The sequence below is a fragment of the Sorex araneus genome, chromosome 11 (assembly GCF_027595985.1).
Source record: "Sorex araneus isolate mSorAra2 chromosome 11, mSorAra2.pri, whole genome shotgun sequence".
Taxonomy (NCBI): domain Eukaryota; kingdom Metazoa; phylum Chordata; class Mammalia; order Eulipotyphla; family Soricidae; genus Sorex; species Sorex araneus.
The window spans coordinates 31,340,050-31,361,913 of NC_073312.1; the positions used below are offsets into that span (position 1 = coordinate 31,340,050).

General features: G+C 38.9%; 1 protein-coding gene across 1 annotated transcript in view; it reads left to right on the forward strand.

Annotated features, from left to right (window-relative positions):
- LOC101549522 (cytochrome P450 2C21-like) overlaps positions 1-10,025 on the forward strand; it is a 30,156-nt gene extending 20,131 nt beyond the window's left edge. The window contains exons 6-9 of the mRNA XM_055119020.1: positions 1,792-1,933; positions 2,583-2,770; positions 7,009-7,150; positions 8,219-10,025. Coding sequence (XP_054974995.1) covers positions 1,792-1,933; positions 2,583-2,770; positions 7,009-7,150; positions 8,219-8,400 — 654 coding nt within the window. The 3' untranslated portion in view covers positions 8,401-10,025. The remainder of the gene's footprint in view (positions 1-1,791; positions 1,934-2,582; positions 2,771-7,008; positions 7,151-8,218) is intronic.
- Positions 10,026-21,864: the final 11,839 nt, after the last annotated feature.

Genomic DNA, 21,864 nt, shown 5'->3' on the forward strand with positions numbered 1-21,864 from the left:
GTAAAGAAATTTGAATGTAAGTGGATCTACATGGAAAGTATCATGTGAAGTGAAATGAGTTAGAAAGAGAGGGACAGACATAGAAATATTTCACTCATCTGTGGAATATAAAGTAACAAAATGGGACACTAAGAACCAGGAATAGTAGAGATATAGACCAGAAGGTTTACTTTACGGCTTGAAAACCAGTCTCAAATTCTGGGGGAAAAGGTCGTTCAGATAAAGAAGGGAACACTAAATAAAGGGTGTTTTGAGGACCCTCTCGGTTGGGAGATACGTGCAGAATAAAAACTATAGATCGAACCCAATGGTTATTCAATGCCTCTTTGCAAACTACAACATCCAACAGGAAAGAGAGAACAAAATGGAATGCCCTTCCACAGAGGCAGGATGTGGAGGGGGGATGGAGTGTGGGTGGTTGGAGGGATACTGAGATCATTGGAGGTAGAAAATGGGCACTGATGGAGGTATGGGTACTCGATCATTGTATGACTGAAACGCAAGTACAAAAGTCTGTAAGTATGTAACTGTACCTCATGGTAATTTACTCATTAAAAGTAATGACTCATTGGAAGTTTGTATCTGATTGTATTTTATGGGTTTGTAGAAATCGTAACAACTCACTTTACCTTAAACTATAGCACTTTTAAAATGTCTGACTAGTGGGGAGAATGGGACCCTTCTATACTGCTGGTAGGAATACCGACTGGTTCAGCTCTTTTGGAAAACAATATGGACGGTTCTCAAAAAATTAGAAATTGAGCTCCCAATGACCCAGCAATACCAGTACTGGGAATGTGGCCCAGTGAAGCAAAGAAGTATAGTCGAAATGACATCTGCACTTATATGTTCATCGCAGTACTGATTACAATAGCCAGATCTAGAACAATGCCGAGTGTCCTAGAACAGATGACTGGTTAAAGAAACTCTGGTACATCTATACAATGGAATACTATGCAGCTGTAAGAAAAAATGAAGTCATGAATTTTGCATATAAGTGGATCAACATGGAAAGTATCATGCTGAGTGAAATGAGTCAGAAAGAGAGAGACAGACATAGAAAAATTGCACTCATCTTCGGAATGTAAAATAATAGAATAGGAGCCTAATATCCATGAATTGTAGAAATAAGTACCAGGAGGTTGGCTCCATGGCTTGGAAGCTGGTCTCACATGCTGGGGGGAAAAGGCAGCTCAGATAGAGAAGCGAACACCAAGTAAAATGTTATTGGGGATCCCACAGGGGGAAGGGAGATGCGTGCTGAAAGTAGACTAGAGACTGAACACAATGGCCACTCAATACCCCTATTGCAAACCACAACACCCAATTGGAGAGAGAGATCAGAAAGGAATACCCTGCCAAAGAAGCAGGGTGGGGTGGAGGGGACATGGGAATGGGGAGAGGGAGGGATACTGGGATTATTGGTGGTGGAGAATGGGCACTGGTCAATGGGTGTGTTTGTGAACATTGTATGAGGGAAAAATAAACTCGAAAATGTGTAAATCTGTATCTGTACCCACATAGTGACTCAGTAATTAAGAAAAAAAGATATATTGCAGTACAAATGAGCACTGTAACAAGACTATGAATCAATTCCTTACAATCTATTGTAAAGATCATAGAGTTTTCAAATAAATGGCAAAATGAATTGGTAAAAAAATAAAAAATAAAATAAAATGTCTGACTAAATTTTTTAAAGAATAAAATCAAATAATGATATTAAAATGAAAATTTTATGATACTTCTAAGGAGTTATTCATGTATCAAGTAATTTTAACACCTTATTCCTAGGAGAAACATGATAAAGCATCTGAATTTACTTTGGACAACTTGGTCACTACCATATGGGATATATTTGGTGCTGGAAGTGAGACAACAAGTACTACTTTGAGATACGGACTCCTACTTTTGCTGAAGTACCCAGAAGTCACAGGTATGATCATAGATAATTGACAGAATAAAATTTCACGTAACCATTAGAAGTCAACACTAATGACTGTGCTGCTCATTACCAGCTAAGACAATGTTCAAGTAAAATATTTGTTAGTACATCTTTCTATCATTGGCTATGGTAATCTCAAGTTAGATTATTGTATTAAAAGAAAATAAAATGCTAATCAATACCAGAAATTTAGAGGGTAGAAGGGTTTTTCTTGCTTTGGAGTTTTCTTAATTTTGGTCAGAAGCAGTAAACAGATGTGTCTTAAGATTGAAAATAAAAATTAAGTATTCTTATTTTTCTAAGAACGCCCTGCCAGGACTGGAGTGATAGTACTGTGGGTAGAACATTTGTCTTGCATGTAGCTGACCTATGTTCACTACCCAGCACCACCAGGTATGATTCCTGAGTACAGAGCCAGGAGTAACCCCTGAGCATCACTGGATGTGACTTGCCAAAAAACAAAACTCACTTCCTTATGTGATAAATAACTTTGCCATTCTTCTGAGCATCTAATTTACAAGTATTTCCTGACAAATCTCTGAGCAACGCACAAAACTTTCTCATCTTCCATCACAATTTACCATGATTAAGAAGATAAGTCTTCTTTGTTTCATATATATTCGGATTTCTTTTTTGCCAGCTAAAGCCCAGAAGGAGATCGAGCGTGTCATTGGCAAACACCGGAGCCCCTGCATGCAGGACAGGAGCAACATGCCCTACATGGATGCATTGGTGCACGAGGTCCAGAGATTCATAGACCTTGCTCCAAACAACGTGCCTCATTCTGTGACTCGGAACATTAAGTTCAGGGAGTACCTTTTCCCAAAGGTGAAAATTATTTTTCTCCACAGTCCTATTTAATATTTATATGATAGAAACTGTTTTATCAATCTGTGGGCGTTTGTTGTTCCATATGAATTTCAGGATTGCTTGATCCATTTCTTGAAGAATGTCATGGGTATCCTTATAGGGATTGCATTGAATCTGTACAATGCTTTTGGGAATATTGCCATTTTGACAATGTTGATTGTCCCTAACCATGAGCAGGGGATATGTTTCCATTTCCTCACGTCCTCTTTTTTTTTCATGGAGTAGCGTCTTGTAGTTTTCTTTATAGAGGTCTTTTACTTCCTTAGTTAAGTTGATACCGAGGTACTTGATTTTCTGGGGCACAATTGTGAATGGAATTGCTTTTTTCTTGTTACTTTCCTCTGTCTCATTGTTTGCATATAGGAAGACAATGGATTTTTGGGTATCGATTTTATAGCCTGCAACTTTACTGTACATGTATATTGTTTCTAAGAGTTTCTTAGTAGAGGATTTAGGCTTCTCCAGATATAGTATCATACCATCTGCAAATAGTGAGAGTTTGATTTCTCCTTTCCTATCTGGATTCCCTTAATATCATTTTCTTGTCTGTCAGCTATCGCAAGTACTTCCAGGACTATATTGAACAGAAGTGGTGAGAGTGGGCATCCTTGCCTTGTCCCTGATCTTACAGGAAAGTCCCTTAGTTTTTCCCCATTGAGGATAATGCTTTCCATAGGTTTGTGTTAGATGACTTCAACTATCTTGAGGAAAGTTCCTCCAAAACCCAGTTTGGTGAGGGTTTTCATCATGAACGGATGTTGGATCTTGTCAAATGCTTCTCTGCATCAACTGATATGATCATATGGTTTTAATCTTTACACTTGTTGATATGATGGATTATGTTGATTGATTTCCGAATGTTAAATCATCCTTGCATCCCCAGAATGAATCCCACTTGGTCATGGTGTATGATCTTTTTGATGAGTTGTTGGATCCTCTTTGCTAATATTTTGTTGAGGATTTTCGCATCAGTATTCATCAGGGATATTGGTCTATAATGTTCTTTCTTAGTGGTGTCTTTGTTTGCTTTTGGTATTAGGGAGATATGTGCTTCATAGAAACTATTTGGGAGAATTCCTGTTTTTTAAATTTCCTGGAAAATCTTGAGGAGAATTGGCAACAAGTCTTCTTTAAATGTTTGGAAGAATTCGCCAGTGAATCCATCTGGACCTGGGCTTTTGTTTGTGGGGAGATTTTTGATTACAGTTTCAATTTCCTTGATATTAATGGGTTATTCAGGAATTCCAAGTCTTCTTGGTTCAGTCTTGGGAGATTGTAGGAGCCAAGGAATTCATCCATTTTTTTTAAGTTCTCGTGTTTTGTGGCATATAGACTTTCAAAGTAGTCTCTGATGATCCTCTGAATTTCATTGGTTTCTGTTGTGATGTCCCCCTTTTCATTCCTGATTTGGTTTATTAGGGTTCCCTCTCTTTCTTTGTGAGTCTTGCTAGTGGTTTATTAATCTTGTTTATTTTCTCAAAGAACCAGCTCTTTGTTTCATTGACCTTTCAGATTGTTTTCTGGGTTTCCATGTCATTAATTTCTGCTCTAATTTTTATTGTTTCCTTCTTTTGTCCTGGATGGGTTCCTTTTTCTGGTCCTTTTCTAAGATCTTGAGCTTTGAAGTCAAGCTAGCTGTGTAGGCCCTTTCTTCCTTCCTAAGAAAGTCTTGCAGAGCTATAAATTTTCCCCTTAACACAGCTTTATCTGCATCCCATAGGTTTGGGTAGCTCGTGTCTTCATTTTCACTTGTTTCGAAGTATGTCTTGATTTCTTCCTTGATTTCCTTCCTGACCCACTCACTGTTCAACACTGAGCTGTTTAATTTCCAGGTGTTTTCTCTGATTCTCTGCGTCTGTGTGTGGTTAGCTTCTATTTTCAGTGCATGGTGGTCTGAGAAGATAGTTGATATGATTTTTATTTTTCAGATTCTATTGAGGTATGTTTTGTGGCCCAGTACATGCTCTATTTTGGAAAGTGTTCTGTGTTCACTGGAAAATTGTGTATTCTTTCTTTTTGGGGTGTAAAGCCCTGTATAGGTCTATTAGGCCTCTCTTTTCTATTTCTTCCTTCAGAGTCAGTTTTTCCTTGGTGAGTTTTATTCTTGTCGATCTATCCAGAGGCGATAAGGCAGTGTTGAAGTCTCCGACTGCTATTGTGTTGCTAGCAATGTTAAAGGACATCATATTTATTTTGATAGTTAAATTGCTAACAGGTGCTTTAAAATCTGTTAGGCTTACTCTTTCTCCTTGGTATTTAGTAATTCCAAGTATAATTTAGTATTTGAGGGTGGGATTCACACTAATGGATATTTCTCATTATAACAATTTAGAATTTTGGAAGTGACCATTGAAAATGTGAAATATCATGTTCTCTTGACCATAGCTGCAAAGGTGGAGTGAAACTGCGTCTTGTGTGACATTCACAATATATGCCATGTATCTGATATCTACCTTCTGTTCCCTTCTCTTCAGTAGCAATGCATTGATAAGCTTCAAGGAATTTACTTGTGTATTTGTGTGACCCAATCTATAGTCATGGACTTAGGGGAGCAGTTTTATAAACTTTTTTTCTTTTTTGGCTCATACCCATCAATGCATAGGGGTTACTCCTGGCTCTGCACTCAGGAATTACTCCTCGCAGTTCTCAGGGGACCATTTGGGATGTTGGGATTCGAACCCGGGTTGACCGCGTGCAAGGCAAATGCCCTACCCACTGTGCTATCTCTCCAGCCTCAGTTTCATAAACTTTTGAGATAATATTATTTGTTAATTTTTCCTGTCCTGTATCCTTCTATATGAATTCTAGGTGCGAAAATATATTTAAAAATTTTTTGTTTTTTGGTTTTGGGCTAAATCTGGCAATGCTCAGGGGTTTAGCTTTCATCTACACTCAGGAATCACTCCTGGTAGTACTTAGGTGATGGTATGAGATGCCAGAGAGAAAACCTGAGTCAGGTGCATGTAAAGCAAGTGCCTTACATGGTACCCACTGCACCACTGCTCCAGCCTTTTAGGTGTAAAATTTTAACCATTATCTCCTTAGTGTAAAAAGACAAGCACTCTTGTTAGTTCTCAGCCTTATAGATTAGTTTATGACAAAATCCTCTCCTGGCTCATGGGACCATCTGCTTTCTGGTTATAACAGACTAACACACTTGGATTGACATATATAAAAGTTTTTTTGTGGGTTTTTTTTGTTTGTTTCTTTGCTTGCTTGATTAGTTTTGGCTTTTGGACCACCCCCAGGAGTGCTCAGGGCTTACTCCTACAGGGCTATGTGGTGCTGGGGATCCAACCCAGATCACCACATATAGGCAAGTGCCCTACTTGCTATAGTATCTCTCTGGCTTCACCATATAGTGTTTTATTACATTTTAAATAATAAATTCATGCAGATATATTATTTTTTATACTCTACTCGTGATGAGCTACTGAACTGTTAAACAATTTTCGTGTGGTCACAGAGCTTAATTTTATACAAAGGAAGGATTTCATTAATTCTAAAAACTAAACACATTATTACATTCAACTATATCTCCGAGCTTAGAAAAGTTTTACCACAAGTTAGAAATGCTCTCTCATCTTGACAAGAATAGGTAAATTGAAAGAACATATTATAATGAGCAGATTATTAACAATATCTAATTTTTATGAGGAAGTAAAAGTTTTAAAAAATATTGCCACTCAGGTAGTTTTATAGAAGATCTTGTCCTTCTATCCAAGGAGTAAGTTTCTTTTTAGTGATAGTAGCACTGTAGCACTGTCATCCCGTTATTCATCGATTTGCTCAAGCAGGCACCAGTAACGTCTCCATTATGAGACTTGTTATTACTGTTTTTGGCATATCAAATATGCCACGGGAAGCTTGCCAGGCTCTGTGGTGTGTTATTGATAGTACATTGACATAATAGTACAGTTTACTTGTCAACAATGCCATTAAGAGAATTTCCTTAGCTTTCACAAACGCAAATATTGGCTATGCGTTTGGTCTTGGAATCAATAAAAAGTGCCTTGGATTTTAATTGAGATATTGAAGACCTTTTATGTTTATTAATTTATTGATTCTTTGACATGGAGAAATTCTTTGTTTTGTTTTCAAAACATCTTCATCTATGAACAAAAGAATTAATTGAGGCTTGTTTCAACCTACATGATGTTATTTATATTTCACTTTTCCTCCTCTCTTTATATCAGGGCACAGAGATATTAACATCTCTGAGTTCTGTTCTTCATGATGGCAAAGAGTTTCCCAACCCAGAACAATTTGATCCTGGCCACTTCCTGGATGAAAGTGGTAAATTTAAGAAGAGCGACTACTTCATGCCCTTCTCAATAGGTAAGTTTTTCAGTTTTTCATTTTTATCTGTACTTCAAGGGACCAATTTTGATAAGGAAGGATTCTACATGAAGGCTACTCTGAAATTTCTAATTATGGTAAAATTTCTTGGGGCTGGAGCAATAAGACAGTGGCAGGGCGTTTGAGTTTCACGCGACCAACCTGGGTTAGATTCTTCCACCCCTCTCAGAGAACCTGGCAAGCTACTGAGAGTATCTTTCCGCATGGCAGAGCCTGGCAAGCTACCTGTAGTGTACCCGATATGCCAAAAACAGCAGCAAAAAGGAATACATGTTTGCATAGTACAAATGACATTTAAATTAGATATATAAGGATAAGGAGACTATTTGTATGCAGAACATAGGGAAAGACCATTCCTACGGGAGGAAAATTGGAAATTAGATAACATTTGAAACTGCTAGTCTTAGTTTGTGGAATAGTGTAAAGTTAATCAAACTAATCAAAATTTCTTTTAGATTTAACCATGGTATGCTGGTAAATATCTGAAAAAGAAAATTATGTTAGCATTAGCTTGTTAGGAAAAAAATCATTGTTCATTCTTGGATTGAAAGCAGATGACAAAAAGCATTGTGTATATCTCATGTTAATTGGAATTGGAGAGTATATTTATTTGTGTGTGTGTGTGTGTATGTGTAGGAAAATGTCACAGGTATATCTTAGCAGAGCAATTTCAAGGTAGGTATTCAAATAGATTTTTTTATGAAGCATGCACACCGCAGTTTGTGCTAAGGAAATAAGTCAGGTTGATTTGCATATAGTTATGAGTGATTTTGTTTGGCAGGGGGATACCTGGCATGCTCAGGGCTTTCTTCTGATCTGTGCTCAGGGATCACTCCTGGAAGATTCAGGGGACCATATGGCCTGCCAGGCATCAAACCTGGGTCAACTGCATGCAAACAAACATCCTACCCTCTGTACTATTGCTCTGACTCCAAATTATAAATGAATGCTTTTGTGTATGTGTTAATTCCATGTTGGTTTGAGTTACTATTATTGCCATCACAGAAATATAACGAAGATAACATTTCGTTTATGCTTCATTTTCAGGAAAACGGGTATGTGCTGGTGAAGGCTTGGCCCGTATGGAGCTGTTTATATTTCTGACTAGCATTTTACAGCATTTTACCTTGAAGCCTCTGGTTGATCCAAAGGACATTGACACCACCCCAGTTGTTAATGGGTTAGGTTCTGTACCACCCTTCTATAAGCTATGTTTCATTCCATCCTAAAGAAATTGCTGGCCTCTCTACTACAGAACGATGCTTTCTGGCCTCTGTACTGGCTTTGTCCATGTCCTTCTTCAGGCAAGAATATTTCTGAACCATGTCTCCTTTAATTGTCTATAGTCTTCAATATCCAGTTCAAGTTTCCTGCATGAATTAGAGTTCCATCTGTAATAAGAGTATTGTTGTCTTATTTGTATTATTGAGTTACCATGAATTACAATAGTGTTAATGTTTATGCTTTTGGTGTACAAAAAATGACAAACGCCCTATTGTCAAATATCCTCCATCTTTGTTTTTACGTCATTTCCAGTCTGTCCCATTTCTAACAACCCGCATTGCACCCCATCTTGGTAACCTCAGTCTATTCTCAGACTCCACGTGTTGTTTTATCTTTGGACATTATCCTTCACTTTCCTGTGCTTCCTTATACACCATACAAAGTAAGATCAGTTGGCATTTGTCCTCTTTCTGATTTATTTCACTTAACATGACACCCTATAGTTCCATTCAAGTCGTGACAATGGATGATATTACATTTTTATAACTTAGTAGTATTCCATTTTGTGTATACATCACACAAAAGATAATATTACATATTTTCTTGTAATTGAGTAGTATTCCATAAACATTGCAGTTTATTTATGCTTTCATTTGTCAGAGGGCATTTGGGTTGATTCTAAATCTTTTTTCTATCCTTTTGGGTCACACCTGGCCACACACAGTGTTACTCCTGGCTATGCACTGAGGAATTACTCTTAGCAGTGCTCAGGGAACCATATAGGGTGCTGGGAATCAAATCTGGGTTGGCCACATGCAAGGCAAATGCCCACTCCCTGTACTATTGCTTCAGCCCCAGCTTCCAAATCTTGACTAGTATAAATATGGCTGCCATGAGCTATGAGCTATGGGTACATATATTTTTTTAAAAATTGATGTATTGTGTGTTTTTTTGGTGGGGGTCTCCCAAGTGATACTCAGAAGTGATGGGGAGCCCATACTGATAATTCTCATCTAATCAGACTGGTGGCTCAATGCAAGAGATGGGGGATGCCATGGTGTTTAGTCCTGTGGTGCCAACTATTGCAATTTAACACTGTTAGCACTATTATCCTATTGCTCATTGATTTGCTTGAGTGGGCACCAGTAATGTCTCCATTGTGAGACTTGTTGTTTTTGTTTTTGGCATATCGAATACACCATGGATAGTTTGCCAGGCTCTGCTCTGTGGGTGGGATACACTCGGTAGCTTCTTGGGCTCTCTGAGAGGGAAGGAGGAATAATCAAACCTAGGTCGACTGCGAGTTAGGCAAACACCCTATCAGCTATACTATCAATCCAGCCCATTACATTTACTACTAAGTAATCAATAGGTTAAAGAATGAATATAAAGATTTATGGAAACAAATAATGAATACATGAATTATCAGATATATTGTACCTAGTAAATCCCCATTAAAAGGAGAGTTCATAGCAATAGAAGCATTCATTAGGAAATAAGCAAAGGCCCAAATAAACAGCCTTCCTACACAACTGAAGTTATTAGAAAAAAGACTAATAAAGGAAACCCAAAATAAGCAACAAGGAAAGAAAACACAGCAGAAATCAACAAAGCAGAAACCAAAAATTAATTGATTAATTAATGCACAATAAAATCAATGAAACCAGAACTAGTTCTTTATTTTCTTTTATTATCACTTTTTCCTGTCTTTTGGGTCACACTTAGTGCTGCTCAGGGTTCACTCTTGCCTCTCTGCTGATCACTCTTGGCAGTACTCTGTGGACCAGATGTAGTGAGGGGATTGAACATGGATCTGCTACCCAAGTTTGTGTAAGGCCTACCTGCTGTGCAATCTCCCTGGTGTTAGTTTTTGTTGTTTTGTTTTGTTTTATTTCTGAAATCAAGAACTGTTATTTCAAAAGAATAAACAAGATTAATCAATGTTAATTAGCTAGATTCACATATAATATAGAAAACTTGAAAAAACTGGATCCTAAACAAAAGTGGGAACTGTATAATATATGTCACAGAAATCCAAAGGATAATCAGAGATTACACAATAATTTTATGTTTGGATGGACTCAATTTTGAAATCCTATGACCTCCCAATACTGAGGTAGAAGGAAACAGAAAAAATTCCCAAGACAATTACTAACAGAGAAATGGAAATAGTAATAAAAATCTCTCCCTGAAAAAAAAGCTTGAATCAGATTAATGTACTAGAGAGTTTTCCCAAAGCTCCAAAGACCTGCTTCCTATCCTTTTCAGGCTCTTTCTGCAAGTTACATAAATCTAAATTCTCCCAGTTTCTATAATTTCTATATTACCCTCACACTGGAAGCAGACAGAGATATCACTAAAAATTAAAATTATAGACCAATATATCTAACAAACATAGTTGCAAAGATCCAAAACAAAATATTAGAAAATCAAATCCAGAGACATTAAATTATCTTACACCACCAATCGGTGAGATTTATTCCTAGAATGCAAGATGGTGTAATATATGCCAGTCAGTCAATGCAATGTCACATATCAACATAAGCACTGGAGCGCTGTCACTATAGCACTGTCTTCCCATTGTTCATTGATTTGCTCGAGTGGGCACCAGTAATGTCTCCATTGTGAGACTTGTTGTTACTGCTTTTGGCATACCGAATATTCCACGGGTAGCCTGCCGGGATCTCTGAGAGAGACGGAAGAATTGAACCCGGGTCGGCCGCATGCAAAGCGAATGCCCTACCCGCTGTGCTATTGCTCCAATATAAAGTATTCATTAAAATTCAACAACCATTCATGGTAAAAACTCAAGGAAATAAAAAAAAGAAGGAAATTGTCTTAGTATATTTAAAGTCCTTTATCACGAGGCCACAATCAGCATCATGCTCAATGCTAAAAACCTGAAAGTTTTCTACAATGATAAGATACAAGACAAGGCTGTCCACTTTCCCCAGTATTATTCGGGTATTAATAATCCTATTGCACATCGGGTAGGGCTTTTGCCTTGCATGAGGCTGACCAGGGTTCTATTCCTCTGTCCCTCTCTGAGAGCCCGCCAAGCTACCGAGAATATCCTGCCCACACAGCAGAGCCTGGCAAGTTGCCCAAGCCATATTTGATATGTTAATAACAAGTCTCACAATGGAGTCTTACTGGTGCCCGCTCAGCAAATCAATGATCAATGGGATGACAATGCTACTGCAGTGCTGCCTCCTTAATTATATTAATAATATTATTATAGTGTTAATAATTCTATTATAGTATTGGAATTCCTTGCACATCAATTAGACTAGAATGAGATATTAAGTGTATCCAGATTGAAAAATAAGTCAAATTATAAATATTTGTTAGTGGAATGATATTATACTTATAATACCCTAAAGACTCTTTAAAAAATTAACCTGGAAACAATAAGACTGTACAGCAAAATTTGGGCTTCAAAATAAGCACTCTAAAATAGAAGGCATTTCTTCATACAACAAACAATGAAGTAGAACTAGTTTTAAAATATCATTCATATCGTGCTCCTCAAAATCAAATACCTTAAAATCTGCTTAACTAGGAATTAAAATACTTGTACAAATAAAATTCTGTCACTATTAAAATGTATGCATACATCCTCAGTTTGTAGAAGGATTAACATTGCTAAAATGACCATCCTACCACAATTTAATGCAAATTACATATTCAATGCAAATTACTAGACCCCCCCTCCCCAGCCTCAACTCCCCTCTTTCCCACCTCCCAAATCTTCAAGGCTATGTTGTTCCCATCTTCCAACATCTTTCCTTTGTCTTTCCCACCTCCCGAATCCCCATGGTTCATGGTGATTGATGGATGCTTGGCTAGCTGTGGTGTACAAGCCTACTGATGTAGACAGGCAGGTAGACAGAGAAGCCTCTCTCTCCCACCCCCCACTCCCCATTCACATCCCCTAAGGCAATGACATGGAATTTTCTGGGAATTCAATAGCTCTGAAGTTGCAAAAAGCCAACTTTGCAGAAAATAGAAACTAAGGCATGATAAGACTTTCACCAAGTACCTGCAACAGGCCCAGAGAAGTCCGGACCCCCCTCCAAGAGAAACTCCAGCAGAAACAAAAGGTCAGGAAAGGAAATTCAAAGACCATTGACCACGCCCAAATCTACCCACTTTGGTCACCTCTCTAGCAACAAATACAGGATGATCTCAAACTTCTGTGGAACAGAGAGCAACAAAACAGGAAATAGACAGTTTTGAACAATGACAAACTCTAGGTCTTGGATTACAAAACCCAGATTACTAAGCAGTGGGATGTGGGGGAGGGTCAGGAGGGTATAGAAGAGGCAAAGTAAGAGTGACACAGGGACAGTGGTGGAGGGTCTTGGGCAATTGATGGTGGTGTGGAACAGACCCTGAATGAATGTTAAAAGTAAACTGCAGAGGCAGACAAGTGAGTAAAGAAGTAGTGGTGTATGTGTGTGTTTATACACACACACACACACAATGCATTTTTACACATGCCATTCAAACAGATGAACTCATGTATTTGCACAGCCCTGCCAGCTGATTGTCTCCTGGTTTCCATCCCCCCTGCCATTTCTACAGTGTCTGATATTGAAAGCACAGGAAGCAGAGCAGAGCAGGACAGAAACCACAGTGTGCTCACACTTTCTCTGGGTTCTTTGGGACAAGGCATTTCTGAGCCCTGTAAGAATGGGAAATCCCCTTCACTGAAGTGCCATGTTTGAGAACTTGAGTTTGAGAACTCCAGCCTAAAACTAAATTTTCATGAGTTCTGTGGGAAGGCCATGTCCTTGAGGACAGAGAGGTGGGTTCAGTTCTGCTCTGAGGAGGTTCTAGAAACTCCCTCCACTTCCAGTGCCTGAGCTTACTCTTGGTTTGTAAGACCCGGGACACCATCAATAAGATGAATAGTCCTCAGTGAACAGCAATGCTCTGCTTTAGCAAGGTAAGCCTTCCTCACTTTACATTTCAGGATCTTGAACCTTGAATGGATTTTTCCAAGGACAAGAGAGAGAAGTGATTGGCAGCTATGTGCTTCCACAGAAAGGAACAATTTGGTATTCAATCTGGTTAGTAGTTTGTGAACACATAGCACTCTACAGAGTGACCTGAGTGTTTCAGCTCCCCAAGTTTGACTTTACTCCTCTCCCCAAGACCTTGTCTGATTCTCCCCTGCCAACACATATGAATTCCTTACTGGTGAACTTGGCTATTGCAGCATCTGTCTTGACTCCAATTATCCCACTTGAAAGCTACTGGTTTAATTACTTCCCAGGAATTCTATTGCCATTGGGGCTCTTCCCTTTTTACCTGCTTGCATCAATATGAAAATACACATCTAAAGTGGGGAGATGCCATGAGAGAAAAAGTTGATCCACTGGGCTATTATTACATTGCTTCTAAAATAATGAGGTAGAAGTCATCATTAGATTCTTTATAATTTCATATGCTGCCATTAGCTATGTACTCCCATTTTTGTTGCATACTGATTATATTCTTAAATTCCTGGTTCCTGAAGTCCTGTACATTATAAAAGGACAAACCTTTCAGAATGCTGACTTTTACTTACCCATGGTGAAATTGTTGATATGGGACCTGTTAAATTTTAAGCCACTTGTGCAATGCCAAAGTCAAACTTTCACACACCTTATTATGCCCGGAAAATTTCTGTGAAATATAATTGAATTATTATCCAAACTTTCTGTTAAATGTAATCTAATAGAAGTACTCTCCAAGGAGAGGTGACAAGTCATGCTTAAGGATTGCATCATTGATCATCGCCAGTCCCCTCTAACAGATACCCCGGATCTCGCCGCACTCCCTTTCCGTCCAGCCCTGTGTCCCCTATGTCCACTACCTGGGGCTTCCCGGCCACGATTGTTGCCTTCATCTGAGCCTTCTCATCCTGCGTGTTCATCGCCAGTCCCCTCTAACAGGTACCCAGGATCTCTGTGTGCTCCCCTTCTGTCCAGCCCTGTGTCCCCTACATCCATTGCCTGGGGCTTCCCTGCTGCGGGCTTTGCCTTCACCTGAGCCCTCTGCGCGTGCGTGATCATCATCAGTCTCCTCTACCAGGTCCCCTCTAACAGGTACTTGTGGATCCCCATAAAGTGGACATTAACATTGGGACTGACTGGGGATGTGGCCTCCACAGAAGGGGGTGGGGCCTTATCAAAAGTGGACGTGGCCTTCTGTGGAGCCCGTGGCCGAGCTATATCCTACACTGACAACACCTTGGACTCTATCCCAACCTTCTTTATCTAATTTTGTGGAAAGCGTTCAGGCTACCTCAAACACAACACGGCAACAATCTTCTGGCTGACTACAGTTCCACCAAAAAACAAGTGTATTCAAGAATTTTCATACAGCCCCATTGGAAACAACATCTCTTCCAATGCTGCACTAGATGCCTATCATAAGTTGCAGAATAATGACCACGAGGAAAGAAGTACTCTAAACTAGTAAAAGGTTGACCACGGTGGATCTTATTCAGAATTTTTTCTGGCAATCAGAGGGAACAGTTTCAGTGAACCTAAAGGCTTTACCTCATTAGATCCACAACAACATGAAGAAACAGTGCAAATCTCCACTATGAGTAGAGGATGAAGAAAAAAGCCCGAATCCTCAACAGGAGGTACCCACAAGTGTGATATCTCCAACAAAGAATTCCAAGATGAAATGCTGAGGATGTTTAAGGAACTCAAAGAATCAGTGGAACAGTGGTACAGAAAATTAAAGGAAGAAGTGAAAGAAATGTGGGAATGGATAACAGAAAATACAGGAAGAAATGAGAGCAGAAATAAGAAAACTACAAAAGGAAATGTTACAAATGAATGATTCGATAGATGAACTTAAAAACTCAATAGGTGCCCTCAACAGTAGAATGTCAACGGCTGAAGACAGAATCAGCGATCTTGAAGATGAACAGCAGAGTTCGTACAGGCAACAACAAACAATGGGAAATGGCCTTTAAATCGCCCTAAGGCGAATCAGAGACCTAAGAGATGACTCCAAGAGGAACAACATTAGAATCATCAGAGTACCGGAAGGACAGGGAGCCAACCCCAGTGAAAAAAGCACAGTTAAAAAAATCATCGCTGAAAAGTTCCCAGAGTTAGAGAATGCAAGCCTCCAGATCCAAGAAGCCAGAAGGGTGACAGCTAAAAGAAATCCTAATTGAAACACTCCAAGGCATATCATAGTCAGAATGATGGATGCCACAGATAAAGATGCAATACTGCAAGTAGCAAGGCCAAAGAAAGAAATCACATACAAAGGAGCACCCCTTACTTAGATTCACAGCAGATCTATCTGAGGAAACCCTCCAAGCCCGAAGGCAATGGTGGGATATAGTGAAAAAACTCAATGAAATGAATACCTTACCAAGAATACTTTACCCAGCCAAACTTTCACTCAAACTAGATAGAAAAATACATCATCTCATAGATAAACAACAGCTCAGGAACTTCATAGATTCAAAACCAAGCCTGAAAGAAGGACTAAGAGGTCTCCTGTAAGACGAGGATAAAACCCATAACCGCAACAAACCATTATAGAAAGGTGGCAAAAAACCCCAGGTCAATAATCTCTCTCAATGTCAATGGTCAAAATGCACCTTTTAAGAGACACAGAGTGGCAAAATGGATCCAAAAACTGAAACCAACATTCTACTGCCTACATGAAACACATATGTGTGAGGATCTGGCCCAGGACAGACAACAGGAATCTATTTAGCTTTCTTAAGACTCTTTTTAGAGGAGTCCGCATTCTAGAATAACTTGTCTCTGTCCCGGAGCAAGGAATTTGGATACGGGCACCCTGGGTCGCAATAAGGGTAGTGGTCAGACCAGATAACCAGACCCATATCACACGACCCATATCACAAGACCCAGGACTGCCCCCAGAACTGGGACATTCCTGAATATTGGCACTAATACTGATCTCTAAAACTATAGGCTAAGGAGTGATGTCCTTTTAAATGGATTGGTTAAGAAAGTTTGCAATATTACAAATCTATTGGCTATGAAAAGTGTGGGCTCTTCTGTAACAGCCGGTGAAGGCTTATATAAGATCTCCTTTGGAGAAGCTCAGGGTCTTTGCCTAACTTGCTGGATCTGCGTGTCCGCGTAGGTGGCTGGACCCTGGCTAGTCAGTCTTACAATAAACCCTGCTTGCTGTTTGCAGTCTCTGGAGTCTCTTTGTTGTTAAAGGGAGATTTCGCTCCTCACCCTAACAATATGAACAATCAGAACAAATACAGACTCAAAGTCAAAGGATGGAACACAACAATGCAAGCAAACAACTCCCTCAAAAAAGCTGGGGTGGCCGTACTAGTATCCGACAACATAGATTTCAATTTGAAAAAAATCAGAAGAACAGAGAAGGCCATTTTTAATTTATCAAGGGTTATGCACAACAGAAAGAAATCACACTCTTAAATGTATATGCACCTAATGAGGGACCAGCTAAATACTTAAAACAACTCCTGGCAGATTTTAAGGAGGACATCACCAGCAATACAATAGTAGTTGGAGATGCCTTGTCACCTCTGGATAGATTAACAAGAACAAAATTCAGCAAGGAAACACTGGCTCTGAAGGAAGAAATAGAAGAGAGAGGGCTAACAGATCTATACGGGGCCTTATACCCCCAAAATAAAGAGTACACATTTTTTTCCAGTGCACACGGAACATTTTCTAAAGTAGACCACGTGTTGGGTCACAAAATATACATCAATAGAATCAAGCAGATAGAAATTGTATCAACTCTTTTTTTCGGACCACGATGCACTGAAGATAGAAGCTAACCACATACAGACGAGGAGAACCAAATCAAACAACTGGAAATTAAACAACTCAATGTTGAACAATGAGTGTGTGAGGAAGGAAGTCAAGGATGAAATCAAAAGATATCTGGAAACAAATGAGAATGAAGACACGAGTTACCAAAATCTATGGGACACAGCTAAACGTGTGTTAAGGGGAAAATTCATAGCTTTGCAAGCATTCCTGAGGACAAAGGAAGGGCCTACATAGATAACGTGACTTCACAGCTCAAGACTTTAGAAAAGATCAACAAAGGGAACACAACCCAGCTGAAGGAAAGAAGTAATAAAAGTTAGAGCAGAAATCAACGACATGGAAGCTCAAAGAATTGAATCTTTTTTCAACTGTCAGAAAAGATGAAGTCATGAAATTTGCATATAAATGGATCAACATGGAAAATATCATGTTGAGTGAAATGAGTCAGAAAGAAAGAGACAGACATAGAAAGATTGCACTCATATATGGAATATAAAGTAGCAAAGAGGTACGAGCTTGCAATAATGCAATTTCTGGCAGAAATTTTTCTGGATTTAGTTACTAAAATACTAAAATACAGAAACCCAAAACCGTGTGGCTGCTATTGCAGTCGCACAACTTCATATCTCTTCATTCCCAGCAATGGAAAACAAATTATCAAATGCTTCCTTTTCAGCAGGACTGACTTTGGGGGGAGAAACTCCAAACAATAATAATAAGTTTTTTGTTGAAATATTGAATGTAATCAGACTAAAGTGAAAGTAAAGTGAAATTTATCAGTTACACAGGCAGGGTGGGGGGCTGGGGACGTGGGGGAGAGTGGGGGAGGTATACTGTGATTCTTAGTAGTGGAATATGTGCACTGGTGAAGGGATGGGTGTTCCAGCATTGTATCACTAGACTTAAACCTGAAAGTTTTGTATCTTTCCACATGGTGATTCAATTAAAAAAAAGAAAGAAAGAATTGCATCTTTTTTTATGCCTACGCTGTTGTGTTGGCGCAACAGGGAGTGTAAACAGAGAGAGAGACAGCTCAGGATAGGATAATAAGTTTATTAGAAGCTCAGCGCTGAAGACCCCAGTTACAAGAGAAAGAGACTTGGAGCCCTGTTTGCTGAGAGAGTCTCTCTTTTAGCCTCTAAGAGTAGTCTATAGTCTACATAATTTCTTATCAGTGAGACAAGGGATACAGAGATAATTGGTAAAAGATCAATCAAAGCATCTTTTCCCTATGCTATGGCCTTCACGTGCCAAAAGAAAAACAGTCAGTTACTGTATATTCTGCCCCTTTGGCACTGCCCTCAGATGTCATCTCCTGGCATTCCAGTAAATTCCTTAGGCCCAGTACACTCCCTTAAATCTGGTGTCCTGAAGGGGGTAAAAAGAATGCTTCTTCCTCCCTTTTCTTGTTTAATATAAGGTTCAGTTTTCTGTTTCCCAGTCCCTATTGTGTTTTCTTATTCACATTACAATTTCATCATTGTTATTACATTCAGTTTCTTACTTATCATTACAATGCAATGGAAAAGAGTGAATTCCTTCAGTTATAATAATTTTCCTATCTGTAAAATAAATAAAAGTACCTGTCTCATAGGTTAATTTTGGGAGTCAAATAATAAGATACATTAAAAAATTGTTTCAAAGGTCTGTTCCACTTGGGTTTTATTACTGACACCCCATCTGGTCCCCTGAACACAGAACCAGGAGTAAGCCCCATATCAAAATGAGTGAGATATAAAATAAAATAAATAAAAATTGCTTCAGAACTTTGCAAATGAAAATAATACTTGCTTTGGAATTGAGGAAACTGTATTTAGAAATTTTGTTAAAAATATAAAACTGGGTTTTACAGAAGTGGTCTTAAGTTTATTTCCTTCACTGATAAAGTTGAATTTTGACCTTGTTATACTTATATCTTGCTCTAAAATATCATATTCTTGTCTGTGGTCTGGTCATGTTTTTTTCTCCAGAACAAAGTATTTTTTTGTGTATTTTGTTTGCATTGCACTGCTCTGTGTTCATAAATTTGGTGGCTGCTTATTGGATTAGCAGGGCTTCTCTACTGCCACGGAGGTACACTCATGTCTCTTATGTCCTTTGTGTTGATTTCTACTCCATGGACTTTTCCTGCTGAGGGACTTGGTACAGTTTATTAAGAGGAGTGTAGATGACTAAGCAACACTGGGCATCTGTATTGGACACCATCTATGCATGGCTCTTTGGAGACTCTTCCTCTCCAGACCATGGTAGAATGCACATTCATGTAGTTGTCATTTATGGAAATGTGTCTGATGGCTCAGATTCAAATTCCAGCCTTCTTTTGTATGAACTGGATGAAAATTGTCTCATTCTTTTTAAGCTACCTGATTTTTTCCCCACATTTGTGTCATGGAACTTTTTAAAAAAGACTAAATGATCTAGAGATCAGAGAGATAGTACAGTGGTTATGTTGCTTGCCTTATACAGGACTGGTGCTGGTTTAGTTTTTAACACCTCCTATAGTACCTTGAGCACCACCAGGTATGACTCCTAAGCATACAGCCAAGAATAAGCCCTGAACACGTCTGAGTGTGGTCCAAACACAAAAAACAAACAGAAATAAAGACTAGTCATTTAACAGTATATGTGACATGAGAGAGCCACTAAAATACATCCTCACTTAATCTTATCATGTTATACGTTTCTCATGTATTAATGAAGTTTCTTGTAGATTTAGACTTTAAATTATCTTAAAAATAAACTAGATAAATATCATCGATTTTAAATAAATTATCATGGAGCTAGGACAGTTCTCAAAAGACCTATATGTGTGCAAACCCTGACTTTGTCTGAGGCACTACCTTGTTTTCAGTGTAGAACAAGGCTCTGTTTACCCCAGTACCACCTGGACCAACATCAAGAAATCACTGGTTTATCACTGAACTTTCCCTCCCAACCTTTTTTTTTTCACTGATGAGGCCTAAAACACTTAGGGTTAATATCCAACAAGCTTTGAATTACCCATAGAGAGCTTAATGGCAGGCAACAGTTTAGAGGATTAACAGCATAAAGATCAGTTTTGCAAAAAGCATTAAAGAGTCCTTTTAAAGCACAGGTCAAACTTCCCAACATGTGGCACTGACTATGGTACGAGAAAATGGTGTATATGATTGTCTCCTACTAGACTAAAAAAGGTTGAAAACATAGCAATCTTGAAGCTGGAGCAATAGCACAGCGGATAGGGTATTTGCCATTTGTGGGAAAGGAAGGGGGAAGAAGTGTATAAATGAAATTATACCGTGTTTAGTTTAAAACAGCATGTAGGAAAGTCTCGGTTTCATAAGGATTCAGACTAGAACTGATTTTATTTTATTTAAATAAAAAAATTCAAGAGATGTAGCAATTAAGACTGGAGAAAATCCTTACACATAATTTCATACATGGTGTTGCTCCTTTTCATGGGACTATCTCAAACTAAGCTTCTGCACCTCAAAAGAAACTGTGACTGGAATACAAAGACAGTCTACAGAATGGACAAGGATATTCACCCAGTACCCATCTGATAAGGGGTTGATATCAAAGATATGGCATTGGTTGAACACTACAAGAATGCAGAGAGAAACATCTAACCCCATCAGAAAATGGGAAGATGAAATGAACAGAAGCTTTCTCAAAGAAGATATCCGAATGGCCAAAAGGTACATGAAAAAATGCTCATCACTAATCACCAGGGAGAAACAGATCAAAACAACAATGAGATATCATCTTGATGTCCTTGGGCCCCATTGGTGACTAACGTGAAGCGAGGAGGAGAAAGGCGGTCACTTTCTCCCCAACCGCCTCTACTACCCTGGACCCAGGGTTACTGGGTTCTTGTCTCGCTCTCGGAAAAGAATTTCAGGAGCAGACAAGCAGTGAAGTAAATAGATTTTATTGAGAGGTTTCTGAGGGAAGGAGGAAGGGTAAGTGGGAGAGAGAATAGTAAGAATAACGTGCTCAAGAGGGAACGAGGGCTTCTCCAAGGGTGGAGAGAGCTCTACACACATCCTAGCACTGGACACGAAAGCACAAAAGTACACATCTCAAGAGGGGAGATGCGGGCGACACGTGCTCTGGCACTGCATGTGCTCAGCCAAGTGGGCACAAGCAGCACACTGGCTCAGGCAGCATATGTGTGCTCCCTCCCAATCTTTAAGGGCAAATAAAACTGGGAGCATGACTCTCCATTTTTATCTCCTCTTAAAATTGCATTTTTGCATTTTCTCACAAATTTTAGAATCGTTTCCTGTAATAAATAGTGGTGTATATGTGTCCTTTTGAAAAAAAGGCTTTAGTGTCCTAGGCAGATACCAAGAATTAGAATTACTGTGTCATATGGCAGCTCTCTTTTTCTTTTTCTGAGAAATCTCTAAACTGTTTTGTATGAGGGTTGAAGAAGACAATATTCACACCAACAGTGAGTGAGAATTACTTTTTCACCACATCCTCGCTAAAACAGATTGTTACCAGTTATTATATATATTATACACACATCACTTCCCTCAAATATAATCAGTAGGTGATTAAATTTTATCTACAGTTGTGTTTTAAGAAATGCTGTAGAAAGATGACTTACATTCTGTGATCTATATCACAGAGTCTGTGATGAGCCTCCTGATTCTGTATTCCCCACTCCCAATTTTC